Source organism: Leptosomus discolor, chromosome 4, assembly GCF_034619465.1.
Source record: "Leptosomus discolor isolate bLepDis1 chromosome 4, bLepDis1.hap2, whole genome shotgun sequence".
Classification (NCBI taxonomy): Eukaryota; Metazoa; Chordata; class Aves; order Leptosomiformes; family Leptosomidae; genus Leptosomus; species Leptosomus discolor.
This window is the reverse complement of record NC_141394.1, coordinates 39,353,074-39,379,660: the sequence shown is the minus strand read 5'-3', so window position 1 is coordinate 39,379,660 and position 26,587 is coordinate 39,353,074. Positions and strand designations below refer to the sequence as shown.

General features: G+C 36.9%; 1 protein-coding gene across 3 annotated transcripts in view; it reads left to right on the top strand.

The window, feature by feature from the left end:
- Positions 1-26,587, top strand: part of PALLD (palladin, cytoskeletal associated protein) — a 202,196-nt gene that overhangs the window by 73,531 nt on the left and 102,078 nt on the right. For all 3 annotated transcript variants that reach the window (XM_086463791.1, XM_086463790.1, XM_086463792.1), the window contains 6 exons: positions 335-440; positions 1,402-1,476; positions 2,719-2,860; positions 3,161-3,184; positions 11,197-11,316; positions 12,109-12,451. In XM_086463791.1, the coding sequence (XP_086319917.1) occupies positions 335-440; positions 1,402-1,476; positions 2,719-2,860; positions 3,161-3,184; positions 11,197-11,316; positions 12,109-12,451 (810 nt within the window). The remainder of the gene's footprint in view (positions 1-334; positions 441-1,401; positions 1,477-2,718; positions 2,861-3,160; positions 3,185-11,196; positions 11,317-12,108; positions 12,452-26,587) is intronic.

The window sequence follows — 26,587 nt, the reverse complement described above, 5'->3', positions numbered from 1 at the left end:
TCAACTTTTCATATTCGGAAGTAACTTTAAGTTAACCAAATCTTCATCTGTAATCACCCAGCCCTGTGCCTCCAAAAAAACCCATGCAGAGGCCTGTAATTAAAGAAACAAAATACATTTATTTTGTATCTTAAATCAGTACTTTTTATTGGGTGCGAAAGTGTAAATTAGCCAAAGATTGTGTTCTACTCCAGTTTTCTCCAATGTTGATCTTTTGAGCTGATAGTGACATATTTAAAGATGTAGAAAATACCAGGTGGCTTATCGGTGGTTACAAACTAACATATTCTGATTTCAGACCTTATAAAGTGCACACTGTTTTCTTTTCTTGTAGGGCCCAAAAGAAAACCACCTCTGTTTCCTTGACAATAGGATCTTCTACACCAAAGTCTGGAGTCACCACAGCTGTAATTCAACCTATCTCTGTTCCCAGTCATCAGGTATTTTTAGATGCCAATTTTTAAATTAGTAAAACTATTTTAAATTTTATTTCAAAATTTGTAAATCCTGAAAAACTGTCATTTTGAGGAATTATATTATTGAGCTATAAACTGACATTATTATATTAAGAATGTCAATTTCAAAAAATTAAATATTTTTCTAGTGAATGGGGCATAAAAGTAAACATACATATGGATTCTTACAGTGTACCTCAATACAGCACGTGAGCAGCTGACAGATCTGGTGATGATGAAAATTGTAGAATATATCACTTAGTATTGACTTTGTCCAATTCCAAAAGAATGTAATACAAATGAATGCCTACAATATGTTTTAGCAAAAGTTTTAAATTTTTTTATTAAATTAAATATTGCTGTAACTTCTCTGGGCCTTCTAGAGAAAATTTAATTTTACTGTCTAGAAGTTAAATGTAGAAAATCAATGTTCATTACTTTATACTAGGTTTTATGCCACTGTGAATGACTTAGAGTTTGCATATAAATCATAAAATACAAACTAAATTAAAATCTCTGTTAGATTGAACATGATCAATTCTTTTCCCTTCCTTTGGCAAACCTTGATAAGCTTTTAGGTACCTGGATTTATTTATTACTACATCAGTCAAGGGATGTAGTAACAGGAGAGGCAAAAATGCTTCAGTGCAAAGGACTTGAATGATATTAACAGGGGTCAAACTCTCAAAATACTTCAAGGCAAAGACAGTTGGATAGTTGGATACAAAATTCTCATGGGAAGTGTAGAAGCCTCTAAAGCTTGCATTTTGATTTCAGAAATATAACAGATGTCAAATAGTGATGCCACTCAAGAAGCACGCTGGAACGTGAGCACCATAGTAAGACTGTGCATTGGAAAGTTTGCATTATTGCATAGATATGTGCAGGCCATATTATTGAAAGCAATATTCTTTCCATTTTATAGCATTGTTGCATTGCTTTGCAGGTTCAAAGCCCTACTTCATACCTGCACCGTCTGGATGGCCCTAAGCCTATCTATTCTGCGCCCATTTTTACAAAGGTATGTTTTATCCATCATGATTTTTGGATCATACAGGAGACAGAATAGCAGAGGTGCAAGGGGTTAGGGAATGTGGTTGCTGCAAGGCAGGGAGGCAGGCCACTTTCTAGTAAGAGTGGGAAATGGGAGAAATCAAGCCTTCGCTCAGAAACTACCAAAGCAATTAAAACTCCACTGTTCCTTCCCAGTCTTCATATCTCTTATCCCTGAAATCCAATATTAACTGGCTTAAGCCAATTGGGACATACCAAACCAAACCAACTTTTATTACAGAAGATATGAACCAGGTATGAACAACAAAAAGTATACTTATCCAGCTTCCTGTTGCAAATTTCTCTCTATACAAACTTCAGGGAACAACCCAAAGATTTTTAGGTTTCCATGTAACAAAATTCTTATGTGTTCGATTAACTAGATCTATTTGATTAAATAGATCTATGACTAGTAACTAGGGATAACTCTCATCTTAGACCTAGTTTCAAGTGCTTTGCTGCATCAAGGCCCAATCTTCATTAATAAACTGGAAAAAGAATGAGACAGCCAGTACGATTAAAAACACTCTTTGATTTATAATCTTAAGAGGGATTACAAAGGCAAAAATAGTGGCTGTCTGCTGTCAATGCTGTTACTTAAAGCCCTGGGCTGCTTCTCTCTCACTGTAGTTCTTCATCAAACGTTTAGACTCTTCCTGATTTTTTTTCAGACATATATAAGAATTTATTACAGCCGTAATACTGTCTCAGAAGCTATCCATACACAAGCTAATATATCTTAATCATATTTGTGTCAGGTTTGCCTGGTTGGTTATAAACAGCTCACAGGAAAAGTAACTGCACTTTCTAGAGGTTGACCTGAAAGCAACACAGCTACTCTCTCAGGACCAATTCAATCAAGGTGTAGCTAGTTACATAATTTTCATTTCACTTTGTGGAAGAAGCATGACAAAGGGAAGGTCAGACTGCAACTATCTGCTTGTCATGGTCTGAGGAATTAAATACTTCTATACCTTTTCCATTTCTGGACATATTAAAAATGTATTTGAAAATAACCTATTCAGTCATATTTAACTATATAGCTGATAGATGAACTTTAATCAGAGTGAAAAGACAGCTCACAGAAAATATCTGTTGAAAAAATGTAATGACACAATAAAATAAAGTTGAAATATGAAGGGAAGAAAAGACTGGGTTTAAGAATGTAAAATGTTCCCCATTCATTTGAATTGTGATTGTTCTGTTTCAGGAGCTACAAAACTCCACAGCATCTGAGGGTCAAGTTGTGGTATTGGAATGCAGGGTCAGAGGACCCCCTCCCATTCACGTTAAGTGGTTTCGACAGGGCGTTGAAATTCAAGATTCTCCAGACTTCAGAATTCTACAAAAAAGTAAGGCAATAATCTGAAGTAGCTACTTTTGATACAGGGTGGGGAAAGATCATGAAATTAGTCTGTCAGGGTACAGTGTTGGTTAGAGTCCTCTCTTCCTCACATATCAGTGATTATAATGGCAAGAAGTAATAATTGAACTACTGCTACCAACAGACAATTTAAGTCTTCCTTATTCTGTAATGTGTCTGCCCAAATTCTATACTTGTCTTCAAACACAGTATTTCAGTATTGTTTATTAATGTAATCTCTAATACCATTTTTCTTGTTTGTTTCCCCTCCATATGATGTGATATCCAGAGCCACGATCTGCAACTGAACCTGGTAAGAATCATATGAAAAAATAATCTATTGATTCACTAGCTCTTTGAGTTTGTACTGAAGCCATAAATAGAAAAATGTTTCTGCTGAGCACTGGTAATATGAAACCCCCTTAAAGACAATGTTTCTTTATCACACCTTGCATACACTACACTGTCCTTTACATCAATTCCTTTATTAGTTAAACAGTAAATTCCATTTAGACCAGCAAGGAGAGTCTCACAGCTTAAACTTGGAAGCAAACTTCATTCTCAGAAAACGAGCAATTTGTATGCTATTGAGGAAAAAGAACAAATCCCACAAAATTCCATTACCCAAACTGTACTCATAAGAGTTTCATAACACCCAACCACTAAATGCTATTTTTGCCAATCTAGCTTGGCAGATGTGAAATGTCCTAAATGCAACTAAAAGCTGGTCCTCAAAAACAAGGGCACATTGAATTTTTCTAGCCTATTCGCAAGATAAAAGTCCTAGATTTCAGCAAGCAAAAAGTGTTCTTCCAACTACAGGTTTTCTCTGGCTGCTTCATTTTCCTGTTATACATCATTATATACGTGGTAGTTTCTTGAATAGTAAGTGGATGCTAAAAGACTGAGAAAATTTTCTCTTTTCTTTAACATTTCTAAGTCAAACAACATGTAGGAGAAGGGACAATGATACAGTTTACGCTCAATTTAAGAGGGTGGCTGGTTGTACTTGAATATGCTTGAATTTGGTGAGAGTTTTAATTATGGAGTGGAAAAACAGAACAGTGAAGTTTTCTAAGACTTGGGCATTCCCAAAGGGTGTTCCTGAAATGAAGAATCTTAGTGATGGGGGCGATGCTTTAAACTTTGAGGGGTCGCATTGGCGGTCTTTGACTGCAGGGAGAGCAGAGTTAGCAGCTGAGTGATGTTTATAAAGTAGCAGTATGGCTATGAGGATATGGACTAGGAAAAAGCCGTGAAGTGTTAATTGTAGGAGAAAGGCAGCTTTCTCTTACCTTTTTCTGGATATGAAAAGAAATAAAGGAGAACAGATTTGTGTTGAAATATGTTCAATTCTGTGTCTTACTTGGAACATTATCCTGTAACATGTATTACAAAATAAGTCTCCCAACCTAGCTATTTTCTTGATAGCTCTAAAAAAAAAAAAACCAGATCGATGGGTTGACTTTTTTCCCCTTCCCAGAGAAACTTATTTCGTGTCCAAGTAGTAACATCTTTTCTAGATTTAATCTACTAACACTATGAAAACCATACCTAGTATATCTAATTCACTGTTACTAGGAGCTTCTTTTCTACAAAATCAGTTGAACTGCATTCACTCTCTCCTTTAACATGATAGAAAGTATCTGAAAGGACTGAAACTTTACACAAAATATTAAATTTACTAGCATATCTTAGAATTTTTAATATCCAATTTGAAATTGTTCTCTTGAAACTCACAATCATGAATAATGGTTGCTTATTTTTGGTAGTCTTTTTTTTCCCCTTCACCCTTCTTAGGCAACATGAAGTGTGTAATGCTAGATAAATAAAATATTTTAGAATAAGAATGCAGTGTTATCTAGTAGAAAGGATTTTTGTTTGCTTGAGACAAAAGGTTCAAATTCCACTGTGTGAAAAGTTGTGTACAAAGGAAACCATATATTATGCCTCTTGTTAGAAGATTTTTTTTCATGGACAACACGTAATTCTCAGTATTGTTAGTTGCAAGGTTTGTGTAGCCTATCTGACAGATAGTACTGTGGAATAGGTAAGAATATTCATGATAGTTCACAAAGCTACCAATTTCCTTTCATAACTACTACCTGAAATGGGAACTAGAAAGTGGGATTCTGACTTCAAAAAGGTCATTACTCTGCCAGCCCTCTCACATACCTGAATGCTGTCCTTCCCATGTCTGGTTAGCTTGCAGACCCTAGGAGAAGATACCTGAAGCTTTCTAAAGAGTACTAGGGAATGGATCCATAGATGACAGGTGCATTTCTTGAGTTTTCACAGGTACAGAAAAGTTATTTAATATCAAGGTATGTCATTCTACTCGCAAGGGAGTTGGCAAGGTAAGAGTAGGAAGGCATCTTAAAATACTATTTTGCTATCTGTCATTGTCATTTGATAGACATAACATTAGTGACTACCTGACAGCAGTCTGTCTTTTTTTTTTTTTTTCCCTCATGCTTGTAATTCTGTTGTAATACATATTTATAAGCGCCTTCCTGCTACCCAAAACCCATGAAAGATTTTCAGTTTGGTATTTTGTTCTCCCTGGATTCACTGAGCTAAGTACTATCCCTGTAAGATTTGTGCATGTATCAGTTCCTACTAGGCCCTATTAAATAGTGTGCAGTGTCTTACTCTCCACTAAAATTAATGGCAGCACACTTATTGGCTTATTTGTGTAGGAATTTACTCTGTGCATGCAAAGGGAACGTAAATAAAGTTTGGGCAAAATGTAAATATTTCCTTTTGGCATAAATAATGAGCAGTGTTTTGTGTATTAGTAGTAATACTGGTAAGAAATAACACTGGTTTTTAAGATGTCATGAAGGATCTTGAAATTTCTACAACAGGAAGCTGGGTAGGTATCAGAATTGTAAGAGGTACAGCACTGGTTTGTGATGCAATTCATACCCTAACGATACCTGCAGAGGAAATTATCCATAAGCGAACACACAGCTGCTATTCAGTGCAGGTGGCGAATATATGTGCAAGATTCATAAGGAAATGACATGCCTACACTAGATGAATATTCAGAATTTTGAAAGATGGACATGATTTCTAGAAGTTTTTCCAAGTGTACAACTTGCATGGACTTTACATAAATTGTAACAAGTTGCAGTGTGACTTTAATTGCTGGTTGTCAACCAAAGTCCAAGCATCAACGAACACTTTATAGTGCTTTGCTTATTGGTTATCCTTTGCTAGGTCAGTACTAATGATTTAAAAGAGAAATGTTCCATGAACTTAAAAAGGTAAGAAATTAAGGGGGGGGAGGGGGGGAGGGATGGTGGCTGCTTTTTTGGGGTACATTCTATCCACCCTAGTGTGTTTTGCACTCCTCTTTCTGTCTAGACAGAAATCAGTTTGCATCACAAATCTCTCCAGACTGCTTTGTGAATTAATAGCTAGTCAGATTACTTAGAGCCAAAATCACAGTTTGTCGAATTACCTTCTCTGTACTTCTTTCTTGGATGTTTTGACTTTATACTGATTGAATCCTTCAAAGAACAGGCTGCCTGAGAATGAAAAATCCCATGGAGTCATTTGCCAGCTGTTGATATTTTGACCATTACTCAGCTGTCTGGAGGCAGCCACAAACTGTATTGAATTACATTAAAACAATTGTCTAATGGCATGTAAGAAGAAAACTGTATGAAGTAATTTTTCTTAAATTGCCAGGGAATTGCCACATATACGTGCTTTTTTTTCCCTAGCACAGTACTGTGTATGTTTACCAAAAGCATCTCAAAAGATAGTAATCACTTCTCTTGGATTGTGCTTTCTTGTTCCCTGTTTGGCTGCACAGGACCTGTGTTTCAGTTTCAACTCCAGTAACTCCCTTAGAAATCCCCCACTACTTCTGCATAATGTTTGGAACTGAAAATATATGGTGAATGTTACAGAAATCCTTACTGCTTCCCCACACCAAGAAGATCAGCTTTCTGATAGCTGATGAAGTTCAAAACACAGAATCTTCAGCAGGTCTGCATGCATGTTGGATCCTTGTGGGTTTTTAGTGAAAACAAAAGAATTATGACTAAGAGTCTGGCTCCTTCTTTCACTGCTGAGCAACAAAGGGCTTGAAGAGAGCAATCTCCAATAAGCTATAGCTCAAGATGCCAAATGAAGAGAAAAACTGAAAATAAGCTAAAATTATCCTTCATTAAAGGTGGTCTGATCAACTCATGCGCTATTGCTTGTCAATTACATTTTCAGTTGTATCTGCACTCCTAAGCTATCTACTGAATTCTGGTCCTGTCAGTGACCCTGTCTTTAAGTCTGACTGCTACAACTGTCCTTCCTTGTTGATGCTTCCAAATTTAAAGTAAACCTCTGATCTTTTTTGTACTATGTGATTAAAAAAAAAAAAATACTGCTATTCTTCTTCAATTGTAAATATTTAAAGCTTATTGGGGTACATTAATCATCAGTCACATTGCTGAATATATTAATTTCAGCTTCGATGTGTACACCTGACAACTTCAAACTATCTGGCTTAGGCATCTACTGTATCCTAACTACCTTAGTGTAAGCTTTAGCATATACTTTTCCTTGACCCTGATAAATGGCTTGAATTTCTCCTTAAACCTAAACAGTGCTTTAGGGGCTAAAGTCCATGCTGCCGTAGCAGTATTACTCTTTATTGTACCTGAACTGGCTAGATAGCAGCCATCTTGGGTATTGATTACATATGCTGTAACCTAGGTTCTGTACCCTAAAACTGCATTATATTGCCCACAATCATATTTGCTGTTGTTCAGTTTTCTTCTGTGTTTTGTAAGTGCTGTTTGAGATATCTTCATAGTCACTTCTGTGTATCTTTAAAAACTTGTGTCTTCATTTCTTGAGTGGCATAAAGCCTATTAAATAAGCCAGAACTGCCTCCTGACTGGGTAAAGATGTATACAATAGTGATCATCAGAAACAGGTAAATTAAATACTTTTTCGTTGTGTCATTGCAAGTTAAGGCATCTACAGGTCTTCAATGCCACCATCTATTATGCTACTCTGCATATTCAGTACTATATTTTCACACTTCCCCATTCTCTTTATATAAAAGATCCACAGATAGCTAAATGAGAAGTTACCTCATGGACGTATTGCTTTGCTGTTACACCATAGTTAAACATCTGATGAATAGGGGAATATGAGGGAGAATAAGAAACAAGGTGTTTACAAGATGGCAGGGTTGTGTTTGGTTGGATTTTTACCAGGAAACCACCACTGTGACTACCTGCTGTCTTTGTGTAGCAGAAAACTTACAGCTTTGAACCTACATCTATAGAAATAGTTCTGTTAATTGCATCATAATGGCCAACTACTAATAAAAGACCGTACTTATTTCCCAGAACTGCATGTACGTTGCAGTGGAGGAAGCTAATGATCACATTTGGAGTTGAAGGTGCAGATTTAAGAACTACTCTACCTTTAATGTAATACATACAAACACCTGAAATAAACACATTGCCAGTGATGAAATTTGTTAAAATGCAACAGTTTTCTGTCTTGCTGAAGATTATTCTTCCTAATGGACTCACGAACCATAAAGGGAAAGGATTACTCTGTAAAATGTAATCTTTCTTTCTAAATAACTGACAAAATAGTCAAGTACTTGCATGCCTAAGCATTTTACATGTTTCAGTGAACAGAATGCTTTTGTATTCATTTAGTCAAGTGTTAAATATGTTTTAAGGCCCTGAGAACAGCATTTCAGAGCTGCTTTCTGGAACACATTTTTGTGATGAAATTATTTGTCAGCTGATGATTGCTGGGAAGTAGAACAGACATTATTTACTTCAAATCATCAGATTCTACTTAGCACAGTAACAGAAAGAAAAATAATTACATAAGTCAGGATGTAAAGCTAGAAAAATAGTCAGAGCACTATGCATCCAGAGTGTGTTATGTAAATCTAAAGAATGTTTCTTTTGTCAAACTAGTATTTTATTTCTATATTTTCCACAGTAGTAAGCCTTTTAGCAAGGACCTGGAGGTCAGTGATTTTTGGTTTGAGGGGAGCAAAAAGGCAATGGCAATGGAGTGCTTGCACATGCTTTTTGCCCAAGCTGCCTTTTGATTAGTTCTTAGGGGGTTTTATGTTTTCAGTTTAGCTGGTTTTCTCATGATTGAACCAAATGTGTTGTAGTTTGTTCATCTGGCAGAGAAGATTGTTTTAAACTCTTATTTTCGTCACTAATTTACTTTCCATTTGTTTTACAAGGATTACTGCAATTTACCATGTATAATTTTCAAGTACGCTGCTTCAGTAAACAAACCACATCATGGTAGAATCCATTGGAATTCTTTTATCACTGAAAAGTGAAGATCAGCTCTTCTCATGTGATTGTTTTACATACTCTAAAAACTGAGAGAATGTCATGTATTAATTAGATCTGCTGTTTGGAAAATAGGAATTCTGCTGGTTGTTATATTTTGTGGTACATTTGCCCTCATTCAAAGAGCAGTTCTCAGCATGGTGCGAGTGATTTTCTTCTGCAGTCTTGAAATACCCAGCTTTCAGAATTCTGCTGTTAAATGAACAGGAAACTAGTATGCTGCGTGTATCAGATTGCATCCCCAGAGTCAGTTTAATCCAGGAGTATGCACGTGTGGTTAACAATATAGCTTCAACTGCTTATGACAAACCACGGCTCTAAAAAAAGCTGATCTCAGTAGTTCAAAAACTAGCTTGTGTTACCCATTACTTTTCTGATAAGACCTTTCATGAGTCATTAATCTTCATCTGGGTCAGATAAGATCCAACGTGCTACAGTATTACCAGACATACCTCTTGCAGCTACACGGAATGACTGGTTTATGTTGCCACCCCACCCCCACCCCCTCCCCGCCATGTTCTGCTGTCTGAAAAAACAACTCTGTGCCAAATATTTCGTTAGTCATTTAGTTTTAGCCCATTTCCAGTACAGGAAGCTTTTGGATACATTGTCATTTATAATTGGAAAAATTCCATAACTTTTTTGTTAACTGTCTAAACGAGACAGTGATATGCCATTCCACAATGAAAATTATGAAAGAAAAAGGACTATTAGAAACTATTTTGCTCCTTTAAAGGAAAGTGAAGCTAAAAGAAGTGAAGCTTACTTTACTGAACCTCTCCTACAGATTAATTTTCATGTGGAAGTAATCGGAATCTGAAATGTTTTTCCTCACTTTTCAGTTTGTTTTTATTAGCTATATTCCACTGATTTTGTGATAATATGTGAGATTCCATGTAAATGTCTAAAATGCAAAAATGTCTTTTTTTTTTTTTTTTTTAATGAAACTGAATTCTGTGAAACTTCTCTGCTTTGGTTTTGAGCATAAGCAAAAAAACTTCCCGATTAATTAAGGAAACCCATGATGTAACATTGTTCAGGTCTAAAACTACCTAGATATGTTGTGTAAATACTAGGACTATGCAGATTAGCTATACTGTGAATTTTTAAAAAGAATACCCTTACAAGTAGAGATAAAATAAAGTGACTTCTTTGACGAATCTGGAAAAAATATGCCTAGATAATTAAATGTGTCCTTTACAAATGGATGGAATTGATTTAGAAAACAGTACTGTGAGACCCAACCTGATCCATGAACAGTTCAGCCTTCATATAGATTTTCTGACTGAGGCCCTGGTATAATCAAAGCATGTACCGTGGCATATCAAAGTAGAATGAACAGATTTCAAACACCCACAGGATATTTTCCTATATTTTTAATGTATCCATTCTCGTTGTTGTGCAGACAGATTATCTTCCCAAACTCTGCAGAAGGGGAATATTTATGCATCCAGAATTTTTATTCTGGTCAGTTTATACAGCAAAGTTAATCGGAAGTGATGACAAAATACTTTCTGTTTTTACTGGGAATGGGATTTGATCTGAAATGTTGCATTAAATACAGAAAACTTCAGGGAAAGAAGGAATGAGGTAGCATTCATATTGGTCGTGTTACTTAGAGACTCAAAAAGAGCTTGAAAGTATTGACTGTGTATGGAAGCCAATACATTGATTTGCATGCATTAGTACCAGCCTACATAAAAATTAAGATATTGAGTGTGTGAAATGACTGCACAGACTTGTGACTGCAAAATTATTGTTCAAGACAGCCCCTTTACCTTGGTGAATTTACTTGGTTTAGATACAAAGTGATTTTCCTTAAAGCCATTTATGTTGAAAGTTCTTCTGCAGTTTTCCTGGCATTTCATTGTTTAAGGAGCACTTTCTGGTGTCCTTCTAACATACAATGCAAAAATGATACATGGTGTTTTAAATAGTTTATGATGCAGTTTGTTTTTCTGTTTATTTCCAGAAGAGATATGTACCCTTGTAATTGCAGAAACTTTTCCTGAAGATTCAGGACTTTTCTCATGCACAGCAACAAATGAATATGGTTCAGTAACAAGCAGTGCACAGCTAACTGTCTGCTCAGGTATGTGGTGAAGGGAAAAAGGAATTTTTAATCATGGATCTTGGATAATTAACTTACCTGTGAAGTTATCAGTGTGCTTCCCTTGTAGAAAAGGGCTCTGTAAACGGGGGTATTCGTCAACCACAGAGCATTCATGTAAAGCAAACTGAATGTTTTTATTGGCTTATTTCCTAGTTTAATATTTTTATTCATGTAAAATGCACTTTTAAAGTGTCTGCCACAAGCCTGCCAGATTTTTAAGCATTAGGTTTCTGAGACTAGATGGCAGCAGAGGCAAAATGAAAGCAGATGAAATTATGCTACCAAAGGTGGCATATGCCGTTTGTAAAACAAAAAACTGTGACATGATACGCTTACTTTTGTAATATGTTTACATACATATTGTTGTGGAATGCATTAACTCAGCTGCCATTGCAAACATGCCATGTATACATACATCATTCAACATTTTTAAATTATTTGTTTTTAAATTATGCTGAGACTCCAGGAAGAAGAAATGCTGTTTAAGCTGTTGTTGTCTTTACTTGCCAATCTCAGTTAGTGTCTGGATTCCTGAAAGAGATTTAGAGGGATCCATAAGATTCCTTATTGTGCCTTTTGCATGGGGCAAAGTCAGAAAATGAATAGCCAGTCATGTGTCTAATCCCGCATAAATTATGAACAGGAGGTCTAGAAAAATATCTGCGCAGAATCAAAGAGATCTCACCTTTAACAAACTGAAAATAGATCATGTATGTATCATGTACTTTGTCTATGTCTTGTGGGAGAGACATTCTTTTTGATTTCTTTTAGCCAACTCTGACAGCTCTCGTCATGAATCACTGACAAGAGAATCCAACAGTGATGATTTCCATCATTTCCCACCACTTCCCCCAGTTGAAATTAGCTCTCTTGAGCTTCCTCCTAAGAAACATACAGAGACTCACCAAGTAAACACCACTGAGTTGAGATCTGGTGTAACAGCCCTTCAACTACAGCTCAATTCGTCTGAGGAAAAAACAAATGGCATCCATCCTGTTCATGGTGTAAACGGAATGATTAACAGCAAGACAAACGGTGATAAATCCATCCCACCTCCAGCTGTCTTGCTTTCACCCACAAAGGAGCCACCACCTGTGCTTGCCAAACCAAAGCTGTGAGTATTTTTTTGTGTTCTTTGTTGGTTTGTTTTGGTTTTGGGTTTTTTTTTTGTTTCCTATAAACTCAATATTTGTTGAAGGCAACTTTTTGTTTGGAGCAAAATCATGTTTAAAAAAGTATTAGACAAATAATGGACAATGTCTGTGCCTGTCCCTTGAGCAATCTTATGTTCTTACTGCTGCGATTTATGTCCCAGAGAGCTGAGTACAAGAGAGAAGAACTGTGTTCTTTCTCATAGTGCTACATCAAAGGGAAGCACATTGTGTATACCAAATTCTATAGAAATATTTAAGATAAAGTCACCAAAAAAAAATTAGTAGTGGCTGTAGCTCTGCGCTTTTTATTCTTAGGCACTGTACCTACGTGTCCTAGTGGCCTGAGATTCTTGCATGCTATTCCTGTTTCAACACTGGCTAGCTGTCTTTATTCTGAATGTTCTTGGTTTTGTGTAGTCAGTGGATATTCAGGTGTGTAATGTTTGTATTCTTTACTTACATTATGTTTATATATAACATGTAACTCATTCTGCTGTGGGCCAAATTACAATGGTTTTTTTATAACTAAAAATCTGAAAATGAAAAGCTCAAGGGGAGGAGAGAGAAATAAGTGGAAAAACCTGTAGTAACGTTTTTACCTTATGTTAGTGATGATGCCTTACTTACTCAAGAGTGTTCTTATGCTGACTGTTAACTTATAGCTTGATTTTAGTATTGCACAGACTCATCTTTTCCATGTCCCTCAATAATTTTTGAATTGTGATGAAGGAACTAAAATGCTTTTTTATTTCATTTGCATCAGTAATCAGAAGGGATTATTAATTATAAAAATGTGTTTAAGAAGCATGAAATACAGTCTTCAGGCTTAGCAAGGTCATTTGTGTAATTACATGTTTTCACAGGACAACTTGCAAAATACAGCAATGCTGTTCTTTTAGTAATCGTGCTGATTTTAAACACACAAAAACACGTGCTTGGGGCAGCAAACCTACAGGGTTCCCTTTCTGCACTCTCCACTTTTTTTCTTTCTGTTGCTTTGTGTCATTCTAAGCAATCTCTGACAACTGTAGAAGAGGAGTGGAAGAAGTAGAAAGACAGAGTGGTGGAATAACATTATATAGGTTGGTGATTGTGTATATGAGAGGGAGGTTGCTGAGGATGGCAACTTGCAGATGATACGTGATGTGGAGTGAGCCAGCTGGTCCTGTACTTAGCACATCTGTTGCAAGACCCATTTGTGAAGAAAGGAGATAGTAGCTCCAGCAGAGCAGTAAAAAGCAAATTTCACCCCAGAACTTTCTTTGCCAGAAGAGAGGTTGCCCTAGATAAAAGCAAGAAGGCTCTGTAATAGACTTCCCATTGCATAATGTTTACTGTTAACTTGTTTTGTTTTTAAACATAGAGTCAACATCTGAACAGAGGTGAACATTGTATGCAATGATGTGAGAGGGATGCTATTACAAGAATCCTTTTTGTTGCTGAAGTCCAAATTGATGACCTTGGAATCCCTAGTGCAATTGCACTTCAGTCCTATATTTTGCTATTAAAAACGCTCGATACACAAGAGGCTGATCTTCACTGCAGTCAAGATAGATGTTTTGCTTGGCCAAAGCCAGTGTAAGTCCATGCTGTTGTCAGAAATGGAAGTGTTGCCTTCCCCTCAGCCAAGTATATTGCTCCCAAGCATAGTGATAATGTAAGAAAGGGAAAGGGCGCTAATAGGAGGAGGAAAAAGGGTGTCTGGCTGCAGAGACTTGGAATCAGCTTTCAGCATTTGGGAAACTGCATCCCCAGTCAAAGCTAACAAAATAATTGCATTAAAATCAGGTATCTTAACTATGAGAGTGATCCCTCTTAAGAGAACGCATCTATGGAGTTGTATCTGTCCATAGAGTATTAGTATTTGATGACAGAAGTGGCATATATTAGCAATGACAGCAAACATGTTTATTATGACTTTTTTTTTAGTTATTTAAACATTTAAAGTGATGTTGACTATGGAGAAAGCTTGAAGCTTCTGAGTCTCATTAGTGAGTTTTATTTTTGATGAAGACTGCCTCTGATTTTAAATTTCCTAAAGGACCTTCTCTTTTCAAGCTTATCTTTACTCATGAATCACCAGGTTTATCTGTGAACTTTCTGAAAATAGTTTATTCAGCCAACACTGATAGTAATTGCAAAGAGTTTGGGAATGATGGGCTGGTTTTGGCTTGGTGTCTTTTTTATTATTATTATTTTTTTTAGTTTAACAAGGAGAGACTGAGTACCTTCTTGAAGTATGAAATACATTTGCACCTTGGCAGTGAGCTGTAACCAACACTTATAGATAATGATTTACCACAGTTCAGTCCAATGCAAGAGCTGGCATGCTATAGAGAGTTACTGTAGTTGTTTTCAGACTTGCAAAGTGTTTTTAGAATCCTACAAAATGCTCAGTTTGTGGTTACAGACTCTTAAGTAATCCTTAAGCCATAATATTAGTTGTTGCCTTAGTCTGGTGCTGAGAATATTTGAAACAGAGTTTAATGTGATAATATATAGAATTTTCTGGGGAAAGTATATATAGAATTAGATGGGAAAACAGTCGATACCAGGTAGTTTGCTAACATGGAATTTAGAAGGTAATAATGCTAAATATGGTTAAAAGGCACAATATTTTATCATATCATGTTTGCAATGTGAGTTTGTGTGGACAAGAAAGGAAGAACTGTTGAACTGTGACCAAAAAACCTCAGATTTCCACAATTCTGATCTCTGCTGATGTGACCTATTTGAGGAGTTGAGCTATTAGCACGCATTGGACTTTTCCAGGCAGTAGTGATGTAACACACAGATGAGCTTTACAAAGTGTCCCCATAAATGTATGGTATCTTCAGATACTTTACATCTTTCAAAATTATGCAAAGAACTGTTAATTTCAGTATGTAGCCTGTGTGTGAAAGCGCTGCCTTAAACCCCTCATAATCCTTAGTCTGAATGTCTGTAAAAAAAGGCAGGACACTGTTCTGTAGAACTGTATACAATATATCCATGGTTTCAAATGAAGAACTTCCATTCAAGTGGCTTAGTATTACTATTATTTTTCCATGTGTCTGTTAAAGCAATAACAGAAAAGAAGGTGGTGTTCATATGGTTACTGGGCATACCTACCTATGTGATGTTAGTCGACTTTGTAACAAGCCATCAGTTCAAGGTTCACAGACCAAATTTGACTACAGGGAGACCTCATAGCTCTCTATAGCTACCTGAAAGGAGGCTGGAGTGAGGTGGGTGTCGGTCTCTTCTCCTGAGTAACTAGTGATAGGACAAGAGGAAATGGCCTCAAGTTGCATCAAGGAAGGTTTACACTGGACATTAGGAAGGAATTCTTCACTGAAAGTGTTGTCAATCATTGGAACAGGCTGCCCAGGGAAGTGGGGGAGTCACCATGTCTGGAGTTGTAAAAGATGTGTAGATGTGATGCTGAGGGGCATGGTTTAGTGGTGGACTTGGCAGTGCTAGGTTAACGGTTGGACTTGATGATCTTAAAGATCTTTTCCAAATGAAATGATTCTATGATACTGTACACCATGGAGCCAGAATTTCCTGCCCGAGAGCTTCTCTTCAGATGGCTGCTGTTTTATCCGATTTGGGTTAGAGCGTTATTCCAGTCTGTCATATACAATGATCAGAAAAAGTATTGGCTTAGTGGGAGTCGTTCTTTTCTATACTTCTCCCTTGCAGATGCAGAGAGCAGCTGTATGTATTGATAGCCGTTAACATACACGCAAAAGAAGCCAGTAGGAAGTGACATGTTTGACACCTTTAAAATTAGCACAGCAATACCTGCCCCTGTAGAATGATCAATATTTTTTTCATTGCATTATTGCAAGAAGTAGTATTGTGCATGGGCATGCGTCATGCATGCTGTGAAGAAGATGAATGGACAAAATTCCTGAATTCCATCTCACCCAGTTCTCTTTGACAATGTTTTTTTGCAGTGAAAATGAAAGGCAGGTATTAATTCTGTAAAAAGAATACCTGTTAAAAGTGCAAAGCAGTAAGATATAATTTCTAAGGTTTATGAAGTTGTTGATAATCAGTATTTCCTTCCACAGACACGGCTATATTGTTTCCTGTTTTTTTCTGAGATTTTGGGTGGTTTTTAAATGTTTTAAAAAATCTTAGTTTTTTAAATAATACACAGAAGAAATTAATCATAAACATAATTAAAAAGATATCAAGCAGTTTATATGTAACATCAGTAAGGAAAAGCTGAGATTGTCATTAAAATTATTTCTTAAAGATACGGAGTTAATCTGTTTGATATGCATCAGAGTCACTGCTCTGTGAGTTGATAGAACTTCCTTAATTAAAAACACTAGTGTTCATACTGGTTCTGAAAGTGATACCATTTCTTGAACTGAATTATTTTCACTTCAGTCTCCGTTCCTCAGCAGCTGAGTTTTCTTTCACAGTTTCTTCTGTTTTGTAATCGATGCCTCACACATTTTTGCAAAGATGCTAGTCCAGTCATTTCTAGAACGTCTCTTATGCCCTTTATTAAAACGTTTCTTTCACTATTTCTCACTCATCACTGAAATTATTCTTAACTTGATCTTTCTGCTAGCAATTTACTTAGTATTAAACTTGTACTTCTAGACGTGTACTTGCTATGATGTTTTTAATGCCTGTCCTGACAGGCATTGGGTTTTAAAGGTACTGAAAGAAATAATTGCTTCTTAATAATTGTATTTGATATATGCAAGTAGTAAGTACTGTTTAGACTATATTAGGAAGAGCTGGATAGAAAAAGAACATGTGTGAACAGCCGAAAATCCTAATGCCTTGGAATACACAAAAGTCCGGTGTAAGTCCTTAGTCTGCCTAAGAGAGCCCAGGCTGCTGAAGCCCAGAGAGCAGACATTGTGCTGGGAGCTTTGAAGCCTTCACATTGTTCTTGTACAGGACAGCAGCATTCTGGAAATGGTGAGAAGACATGTGATGTAGGAAAACTTTTTCATCCAGTTCTACCAATCTATATACGAATGTGACTTGCCTTAGCAGCCTAAATTAGGAAAGGCTGACCACAGAAATGCTCGACTTCAATGTTAAACACTGATTTATGTAAGTTTTTGTTTGAAGTTAATGCATCTTCTGATAAAAACCCATATAGAAAACCATTCATGCATAGTTTGAATGACACACAGAGCAGAGCTCTGCTGCCATTATTTGTATGAAACAAAAAGTAAAGGAGCCTTTCCCAACTATGGGAAGGACATTCCCCACCTCTTACATGCAATTTGACAATGAAATGTGTCCTAGTGGGTTTTCCATATTTCTCCAAAAGTTAAGTTAAAAAAGAAAAGCAGATGTTATTAATTTTTAATTAGAATTGTCAATCAGAAATACATACAGTATATGTTCAACGTTTATTTGTTATTGCAAAAAAGTTCTGAAGTTATACAAACAATAATTTAAATCAAAAAGCAATAATTTAAAATTCTATGTAGTCAGAAAATTCACTTTACAAATATGTACTCTTACAGAGACTAGGACTCTGGTTAGCATCCCCCATAATACTTTCTGATAGGAAAAAGGCATAAAGTAATGTATAATTGAGGTTCTCATATTCTGTAAGGCTGAACAAAAGTCAAAGCTGTAAACGTTCACAGCATTTTACTTGGAAATTAACAAGACAATCTTCATCTGTATAAGAAAACTGTGACACACGTGTTTTGTCTAGGAGTTAGTGATCACAGTAAACATGTAATTTTGCATTCCTGGTCCCTCCAAGTCCACTTCTTTAGTTTCATCTGCTGTGCTCTTTCAAGGCTGTTGAAGACCTTTGGATCCTTACCTTGCTGATAAACTCTGCCCACAATAAAACTCTGATCTACACGTATTTTCTACTGTAGTAGAAATAACTAATGCTAACAAAATTTGCTAAAAAGTAAAGCAGAATAACTGCATGCGAAGTTAATCACTTGATTATAGTACAAGTCCTGAGGATTTTCTACACCTGCTTTCACAATTAATAGATGAATGGTTCATTTGTAGTGCTTTTGTTGCTCTTTCTTATTTCATTCCAGTATTTTTTTAACAGGATTAGAGGTAAACCAAGGAAAACTTTTGTGAAGAACTTCATTTCGGTGGCTACTAATCAACAGGCACTTGTACTAGTACTAGGGTTTATGATTTACTAATAACACATAATATGTAAAAATAGAGGAGGCTTTATGAGAGAGTATACTAAGAAATAGGGGTTTGTCTCGATTTTCTCAGGCTATTTTCTTATGCAAAAATCGCAAATCCTAAGAAGGAACAAAAAGTCTTGTAATGCCTCATGGCACACCTGTGGACTGAATGCACTAGATCAGGTCAGTTTAAACCAAGATATTAGTTGACTTCCTTAGTGATCTTAGATCATTGTGAAAAAAAACCTGATACAGAAGGAAGAGAAGAAATAGGAGGTGTTATGAAACATGAGTTGAAAGTCACATTTATTTGTCATGTTCTGTATCCCACTGTTTTAAAGAATGAAGGGAGTGTTGTTTAGTTTTTACAAAAAAAAAAAAAAAGATGGATCAGTGGAACAGTTTCTGAGCATTTTGTCGTATATTACATTGATGTTTACAGGTAGGAGAGATGAAAAATTACACAGGTGATAGGATGTGGCAGCTGTAGAGACAGTTACTTGCTAAAAAAAATATGCAGGAAGAACCAGTGAGAGGACTAGAATCAAAAATATCATTCTCTTTTCTTCAAATTATAATGATGCTAAATCCTAAATCTTCCTACAAATCTTTTAAGTCTGTGATGGGTTGACCCTAGCTGGATGCCAGGTGCCCACCAAAGGTGCTCTCTCACTCCCCTCCACAGCTGGGCAGGGGACAGAAAATATAATGAAAGGCTCAAGATAAGGACAGGAAGATCACTCAGCAATTACTGTCACAGGCAAAACAGGCTTGACCTGGGGAAATTAATTGAATTTAAAAAAAACCAAGCAAATCAGAGAAGGGTAACAAGAAATAAAACCAAATCTTAAAAACACCTTCCCCCCACCCCTCCCTTCTTCCTGGGCTTAACTTTACTCCCAATTTCTCTACCTCCTCCACCCAAGCGGTGCAGGGGACAGGGAATGGGGGTTGCGGTCAGTTCATCACACGGTTGTTTCTGCTGCTCCTTTGTCCTCAGGGGAGGACTCCTCACACTCTTCCCCAGGTCCAGCGTGGGGTCCCTCCCATGGGAGACAGTCCTCTACAAGTTCTCCATGGGTCCTTCCTACAGGCTACAGTTCTTCACGAATTGCTCCCACATGGGTCTCCTCCATGATCTGCAGTCTCTCAGGAACAGACTGCTCCAGCGTGGGTCCCCCTCACGGGGTCACAAGTCCTGCCAGCAATCCTGCTCCAGCGTGGGCTCCTCTCTCAACAGGTCCACAGGTCCTGCCAGGAGCCTGCGCCAGCACTGGCTTCCCACGAGGTCACAGCTTCCTTCAGGCATCCACCTGCTCCTGTGTGGGGTCCTCCATGGGTTGCAAGCAGATATCTGCTCCACCGTGGACCTCCATGGGCTGCAGGGGGACAGCCTGCCTCACCATGGTCTTCACCACAGGCTGCAGGGGAATCGCTGCTCCAGCGGCTGGAGCACCTCCTCCCCCTCCTTCTTCACTGACCAAAGCTGTTCTATCTCTATGTCCTTGCGATTGAATGAACACTTCCAAAAGCATGGCTCTTGACTACAGAACTGCAAATGATTTAGGCACTATTTTTCTTATGAGAAATAAGACCAAATTTTGTTGAGAAAACTAGGTAATCTGTACTTAGCGCATTGAAAAAAAAGGTAAGTATAAATATATAATACTTGTGCGAAACTGCGATAATTGAGTTGTATCGTTACATCAGCTCTAATGGAAGTGTATGAACCTGAAGAAATATATAACTATTCCAGTTATGCTTCAAAATTCTGTAACTGCTGATCAGATGGATCTGATGCTGCCTATTAATGATCTGTTTGTTCATATTATCCTAAACAGAGTTCTATTCCCAGTGACTTTCATGATTCTTCATTTATACACTTAAAGTCACATGAAAATGTGTCAGTAATTTCTTTCATATTCCTCAAAATAGTCCCAAATAACTTGAATATTAAAATCATGTGCTGGTTGGTCTGCTGTTAAAGGCAGCCTGCTCAGGCCGCAGAATGTCACTTTTTTTCCCAGTTCCTGAGGTGACTTTAATGAAAACCTAAGAACAGATAGTAACTTGAAATTGTAAATAAAAGTAAATAATCAGGTTTTTGTGCATGTTCTGCTTTCAGTGACTTTAATTGCCTATTTCAGACCAAGTAATAGCATGATCCAAAACCAGTGGCAGTTATTGCTGAGAAATTTCCTCTTTATTGATGCCTTTGTTAGCATAGTGTTAAAGGGTAGTCATAAATGAACTTTAAGCCTTTAAAATCTGCAGCTATAGAAGCCTGAATCTCTTTGTAACAATGGAGATCAACAACAAGATAGGTTAAAAGTAGATGAGAAATGTATTTTTTCAGGTTTTTTTCTTTCTCCTTTTGACACTGATGTTTTCCGCCCTTTAATAGGTGGAGACAGCTGACTGTACATCCTGCTTGTGTAAAAGCTAATCAGTATTTTAACAGGAAAAGTCAAACATCCTTGAATCAGTTATAAAATGTGTAGTGTGTGCCACCAGCATGATATGCACACAGAAACTATGTTTTTTCAGGTCTTTATTTTAACACTGAAAATAATCCAGGTTATAGGATAAGCAGAGAAATGGAAGAAAATGAACACAGGTTCAAACACTTGTTTAACTCTGTGCATTTTAAGTTTTTAGTTAAACACATGCTGTAAGCTTGTAAAAATCTTTGGTGCTTCCAAGAGTGCTCTCCCTCTCTTTTCTGCCTGGCTGTTGCTTCATAGCCCTGTTGCCTCTTTCATACCTTTGTTGCCAACTGTTACCCCCAATTCTTCTCAAGGTACCAAGAGCAGACTTTTTTCTAAGAGGCAAATAGAAACTAGAAGCTTGGCCTAAGTGCTAAGAACCTTCTTCATTTTCGGTGGGCACTGGAAGTGTATTGAATCTTGTGGATGCATAAATAACCAGACAGTGTTACAGAATAAAGATAGCAAAGGTTGGGGGCGTGTGGGGCAGATAGTGTGTTTGGGATGGTTTGTGTTTTTCTGTAACAAGGTTGAGTAGATCAGTATGCTAGCAGTTTATGATGCACCTTTGAACCAGAAAATACAGGAGGAAATGTTGTACCATCCCTCTGCAAACAGCTTGTGGTAGTCTTACAAAAATCGTGAACTAAAAGCTTTGAGATGAAACATTTTGAAGCATTTCTGTTGGGTTTTATTGCTTTCTTCTCACTGAAGTAACTGGATGGATTTAATACTTGGAAATGATCAAGTAAAACAAATCCAAGTGTTCAGTTCTTCTAATTGCAGCATTTCATGAGAGGTTCCGAGTGTGGTTTTTGGATAGGGAGTTCCTGTAGAAATGTTCAAGGATTCTCTTGGTATTACAGGACACAGTTCTCAAACCAACTGATAAAATACTTCCCTGCATGGTAATCCTTGCAGACTAATCATCATGTGTACTTCATATTTACATGGCTTTGAAATGGCATGCAACCACATTTGCCTTAGTATTGTTTCATCCCTGAGCTCATAATTATTCAATCTACACATAATTTTGAAAATGGAAAAACATCATCTTTTTCTGGGTAGAAGGAGGAAGGGAGGTGAGAAGGGATACAGTTTTTGTTTTGCACTACCTTCCTTTTGCTCTGCTGCAAAGTAGACAAATCCATTTTCCACAACTGCTCCCTTTCGCTGTAGCAAGAGGATGCTGAAGCTTCAAAACTGAGACAGATGGCATTCATAATTCTGTGACTGGTTTACAGGAAAGAGGAAAAGAGGAATGCTAAATTTTAAAATACTACTAACAGTATGTCTGTCATCTTTGCCTTCTGAGTGACTTCCTAGAGAAAGGCCCCTTCTGGTTCAGGCTAGGAGCTTGTAACTAATAGGACAGAAGTTGCACTGCCACTCCGTTTGGCACCCCAGTCTGTCAAGAAATGAACAGTACTTAGTATTCTAATCCAAAATGAGAAACTGGAAATCCTTACTCAACCAGGACACGACATGGAAGTTGATTAATATTAGAAAATCCAGTTTGCCTTTTAGAAAATCTGCTTGTACCTTTTGTGCAGGTTTTGACAGTATTTTTTATCATTTTCTTTGCTGAGTATAAAATTGATCAAGAAATTGAAATGAAAGATGAACCGCTATCAGTTTAAGAGACGGAGTCAGGCCAAAGATAGTTCTGCCAACACTCACTCTGTTTGGAAAATGTTTAGTAGAGTCAGGGTAGGTGAATATACAGGTGTAAAGTTCCTTTTGATAACATGAACTTCAAAGTATTATGGACAGTTCAGTAGTCCATGACAGGCATAAACATAATTATGTGCATTGTATTTGGGGTAAACAGCAGGTATTCTGTTTGAATGGAATTCGGAAGCTACATGACTTTGGCTTGAAATCTGCCACAATATGAAAAGCTGATTAGTAATTGTGCTATTATTCTTTCCTAAAAGCAAGTTATTTGATGATTTATTTAACAAGGATAATTTCTGAATAGCTAATTTACTGTATACTTTTTTACGTAATTTATATGCAAAAAAGCAGCTAAGCTGATTACAAGTTCAAGTGTTAGCTACTCTCAGACTCCCAGTACCAACAGTTAGGCTGTCCTCCTGGTTTGACAAACTTGTTGCTGGAACTTACCTTATTGCAGAAATATTTAACCGTCTGCAATTAGTCCTGCCCATCTACTTGCAGTTGGTCATGCCCATTCTTTAAAAAATGCTCTTCAGAAGTAGGAACTTGTCCTTGGGTAAGGAGAATTGCTGGACACGATGCTACAGCTTATGAAGTTTAGTCATAAACTCACATAGTTACAGAGGTACTTGGTTTTATTATTCTTCTGTTCCCTCCTGACACATGCCAGGAGTTTTTTATTGAAGTGATATAATTGTCTTACAGTTTATGTGTTTCTTCCAACTGTGTTTTTACTACTAAGCTTTCCTTGTACGTCATTTCAAGTTTTCTTCCTTGTCCACAAGTTTATCTTTCATTATATTTTGCATTTACTTACATTAACTGTGTTTTCATTTTCTGCCCCATGTTAATAAATGTCTTCTGGTGATGAGAACGGGAGGTTGGAGGTCAGTGGCATTTGTTTCTGTCTGGTTCAGTATGTGTGCTGTGAAACTTTGGATAAAGAATTTCCATGTGCAAATTTTTTCATATACAGGATCAATAGAGGTGCCAGGGTTTGAAGATACTAATATGTCAGTCAATGAAAGCCATATTCCTAGTTCATGTACTCAAGCAAATGCCCAAACTAAATAGATTGGAGAAGACCTAAAAAACTGAACAAGTGCTGCAGGTCCTGTTCTATCAGCCTTATTAATTCTATCAAATATTTCTTGCCATAAGAAGCCTTGTTGCTCTTGCACTTTTATGGAGGTAAGAACAGTAAAGGCATATCCAGCGGAGGGAGCCATGCTGCTTGGATAGGTGTCTGTCAAGGAGACAGCTTGACACTTTCTAGAATACTGATAAAAGAATATGATCAGAGCCAGGGGTGTCAACCACTTTCAGAGGCCTTGTTCATGCCCTAGTAGGAATACCAAGTTGGAAACATGAGTCTAGAATTGGGCTAGGGAGGGAAATTTGGGTATTTGCCTCAAAACTAGTAGTAGTGAAGGCAGAAAAGACCCCAATGCTTAGGACAGGACCCTAGCAGTGTTTACACATAACAGTTCAAAGTCTATATATAAAATGTCTCCAGGGGGTGACAAAGGGTTGAACTTTGTGTTAAGTAGAACAGTTGTTTACTAGAGATATAACCGCCCTTTCTATCTTCTGGTAGACTTGATAATGTATAATATATATAGCTCATGTGTGTGTGTTAAAAAAAACAACAACTCATGAGAACCTATCGTGGTTGAGATCTGTGATGTTCTAAAACTCCTGCCTATTACCTTGTGTTAGGCCTTTAGGTATCCTCACCAAACGCTGCAGTATATTTCATCAGAAGAATTATTAGCATGTATGCAGCTAATGGAATCAGACCCCTAGTAAATGTCTTGAAATTTTGCTTCCAGGATGGAATCCAGGCAATGATCATATGACCTCTCAAGGGCACTGCATTTTTGTTTCTTTTGACTAATTCCTTGTTATTACTCATCATACATTCATTAAAGCAGATCTCTGCGATATTTGGTAATAAGCACTGTATAAAATATCTTCAGTTTCCAAGAAATTGAAGCATCAACACAGTACAACTGGAAATCTGTGTACTTATCATTACTCCACGTGCCTTCACAGGCAAATTATTAGTTTCTTGCATGTTCTTTGAAATTTCTCTTATCTCCATTATCTTGATTCTGGAGTTCATCTGTATTGTACAGACTGATACTTGAACACACTTTTCATGTTCTTCTGCGTGTATTTGAAAGACACAGTTGCAAATTTTCTGAGTTTTTTCCCTTCCTTCTCCCTCTCCCTTTCCTTCTCCTTCTCCGTAGCCATGTTGACCACTGTAGTGTTTCTGCTTGTAGTTTCTTTTTGTTTCTGTAGACTATTTAAGAAACATACATGGCCTGTGTTTTTTCATGTGTCACTCAAGTGCAAGATTTTGTCCATCAAGATTTTGCTCATCATCCCCCGATCTCACCTTTCTTACTCCTCTGTGGCAAGTCATTTAAGTAATAGAAGTAGATCTGTCTTCAATAATTTTATAATGGCTAAGCTGCCTTTTTCATTGCAGTTCAATTCAGATAACTGGTGTGATACATGAATTTAATTAAACAGTGAGTTTAGGACAAAGTGAGACTTCTATATGTATTTTTAAAATACTTCTATTTGAAGTCTTTTCTGTGAGACCCATAGAACTTTCCCTATGCGCTGTTCTTCAGTAGCCCCGGTTTTTTCATTTGTAGTATATGTAAGGTTTTTAAAAAATTCTGGATGCTTATTTGTCAAAGGCTGGTTATTGCTATCTCCATCAGTGAGTTAATAAGTTGTTATGGTAGGAATGTAGCTTTTGTAGCTTTTTACACCTTTTTTTTTTTAAGTCAGATCTAGATTATACTTTATAATTTAATCTTCTAAGATCAAAAACACGGGAGTTCAGATTCAGCAGTGATGAGCTGGATAGTACCAAAATGTGGATGATGCAGATTTTAGGTCCATGTTTAATACTAATAAAGGTGTTGGATCCATCACCAACCGTGGTTGTAAAGATCATCAGCTGCTTTCCTTCTCCACCTCTATTTCTGGCACACTAGACAGAGCAACTCGCCTTGAGATGGTCTCTCAGGGTCAGCAAAATAAGATTTGCCCCAAAATTAAACAATCGCTTTGCTTTCAAGCCTTTTCATATGATTGGTCCTTGGCACTTAGTCATAAAAATATATGGACTCCTGGCTGTTGCAAGAGACTTTTGCTGTGTCAGGAACTATTCCAACTTTTGGTCTACTGTGCTTTCTATGAATCTTCTTTTTTCATGCTATTTTCTGATGGCATGAACAAAGCCACTGGCTCATCATTTTCTTCACTAATATTCTTGTACTGCACTGTATTTGCTCTCCTGGTTCTCCTTAACTATTTACATCACAATATTTAAATGTCACAAAATCCTTTCCTTCTGCTTCCATAGATCTGCTCACCTGTTCCCCTTACTGCTGCATGGATTATGAATTTAATAAATCATGAATTAGAAGTATTAGTCAATTTTTTTATTATCACTTGCATTTGCAAACCTTATTATATGAGAATTATTATAATTTTTTCATAATTATTTGCTACACCTTCACTTAACTACAAATGTCAGATTTCTTAAGCTGTCGTTTTGCAGTTATTCTTAAACACATTTATACTGTTTGATATTAATTCTTCAAGATATCAGTTTCTAAATCCCAAGCATTATTCTTTCTACTTTCATATTTCTACTAGTCCACTGCCTTCCTCCAACCTTCCTCTGCATTTACAACCAATTGTCTTGTCTTGTCCAACTTTTCCTCCTTTCCTAGTGCCTTCCACATTCTTACTGTTCTGTACATAA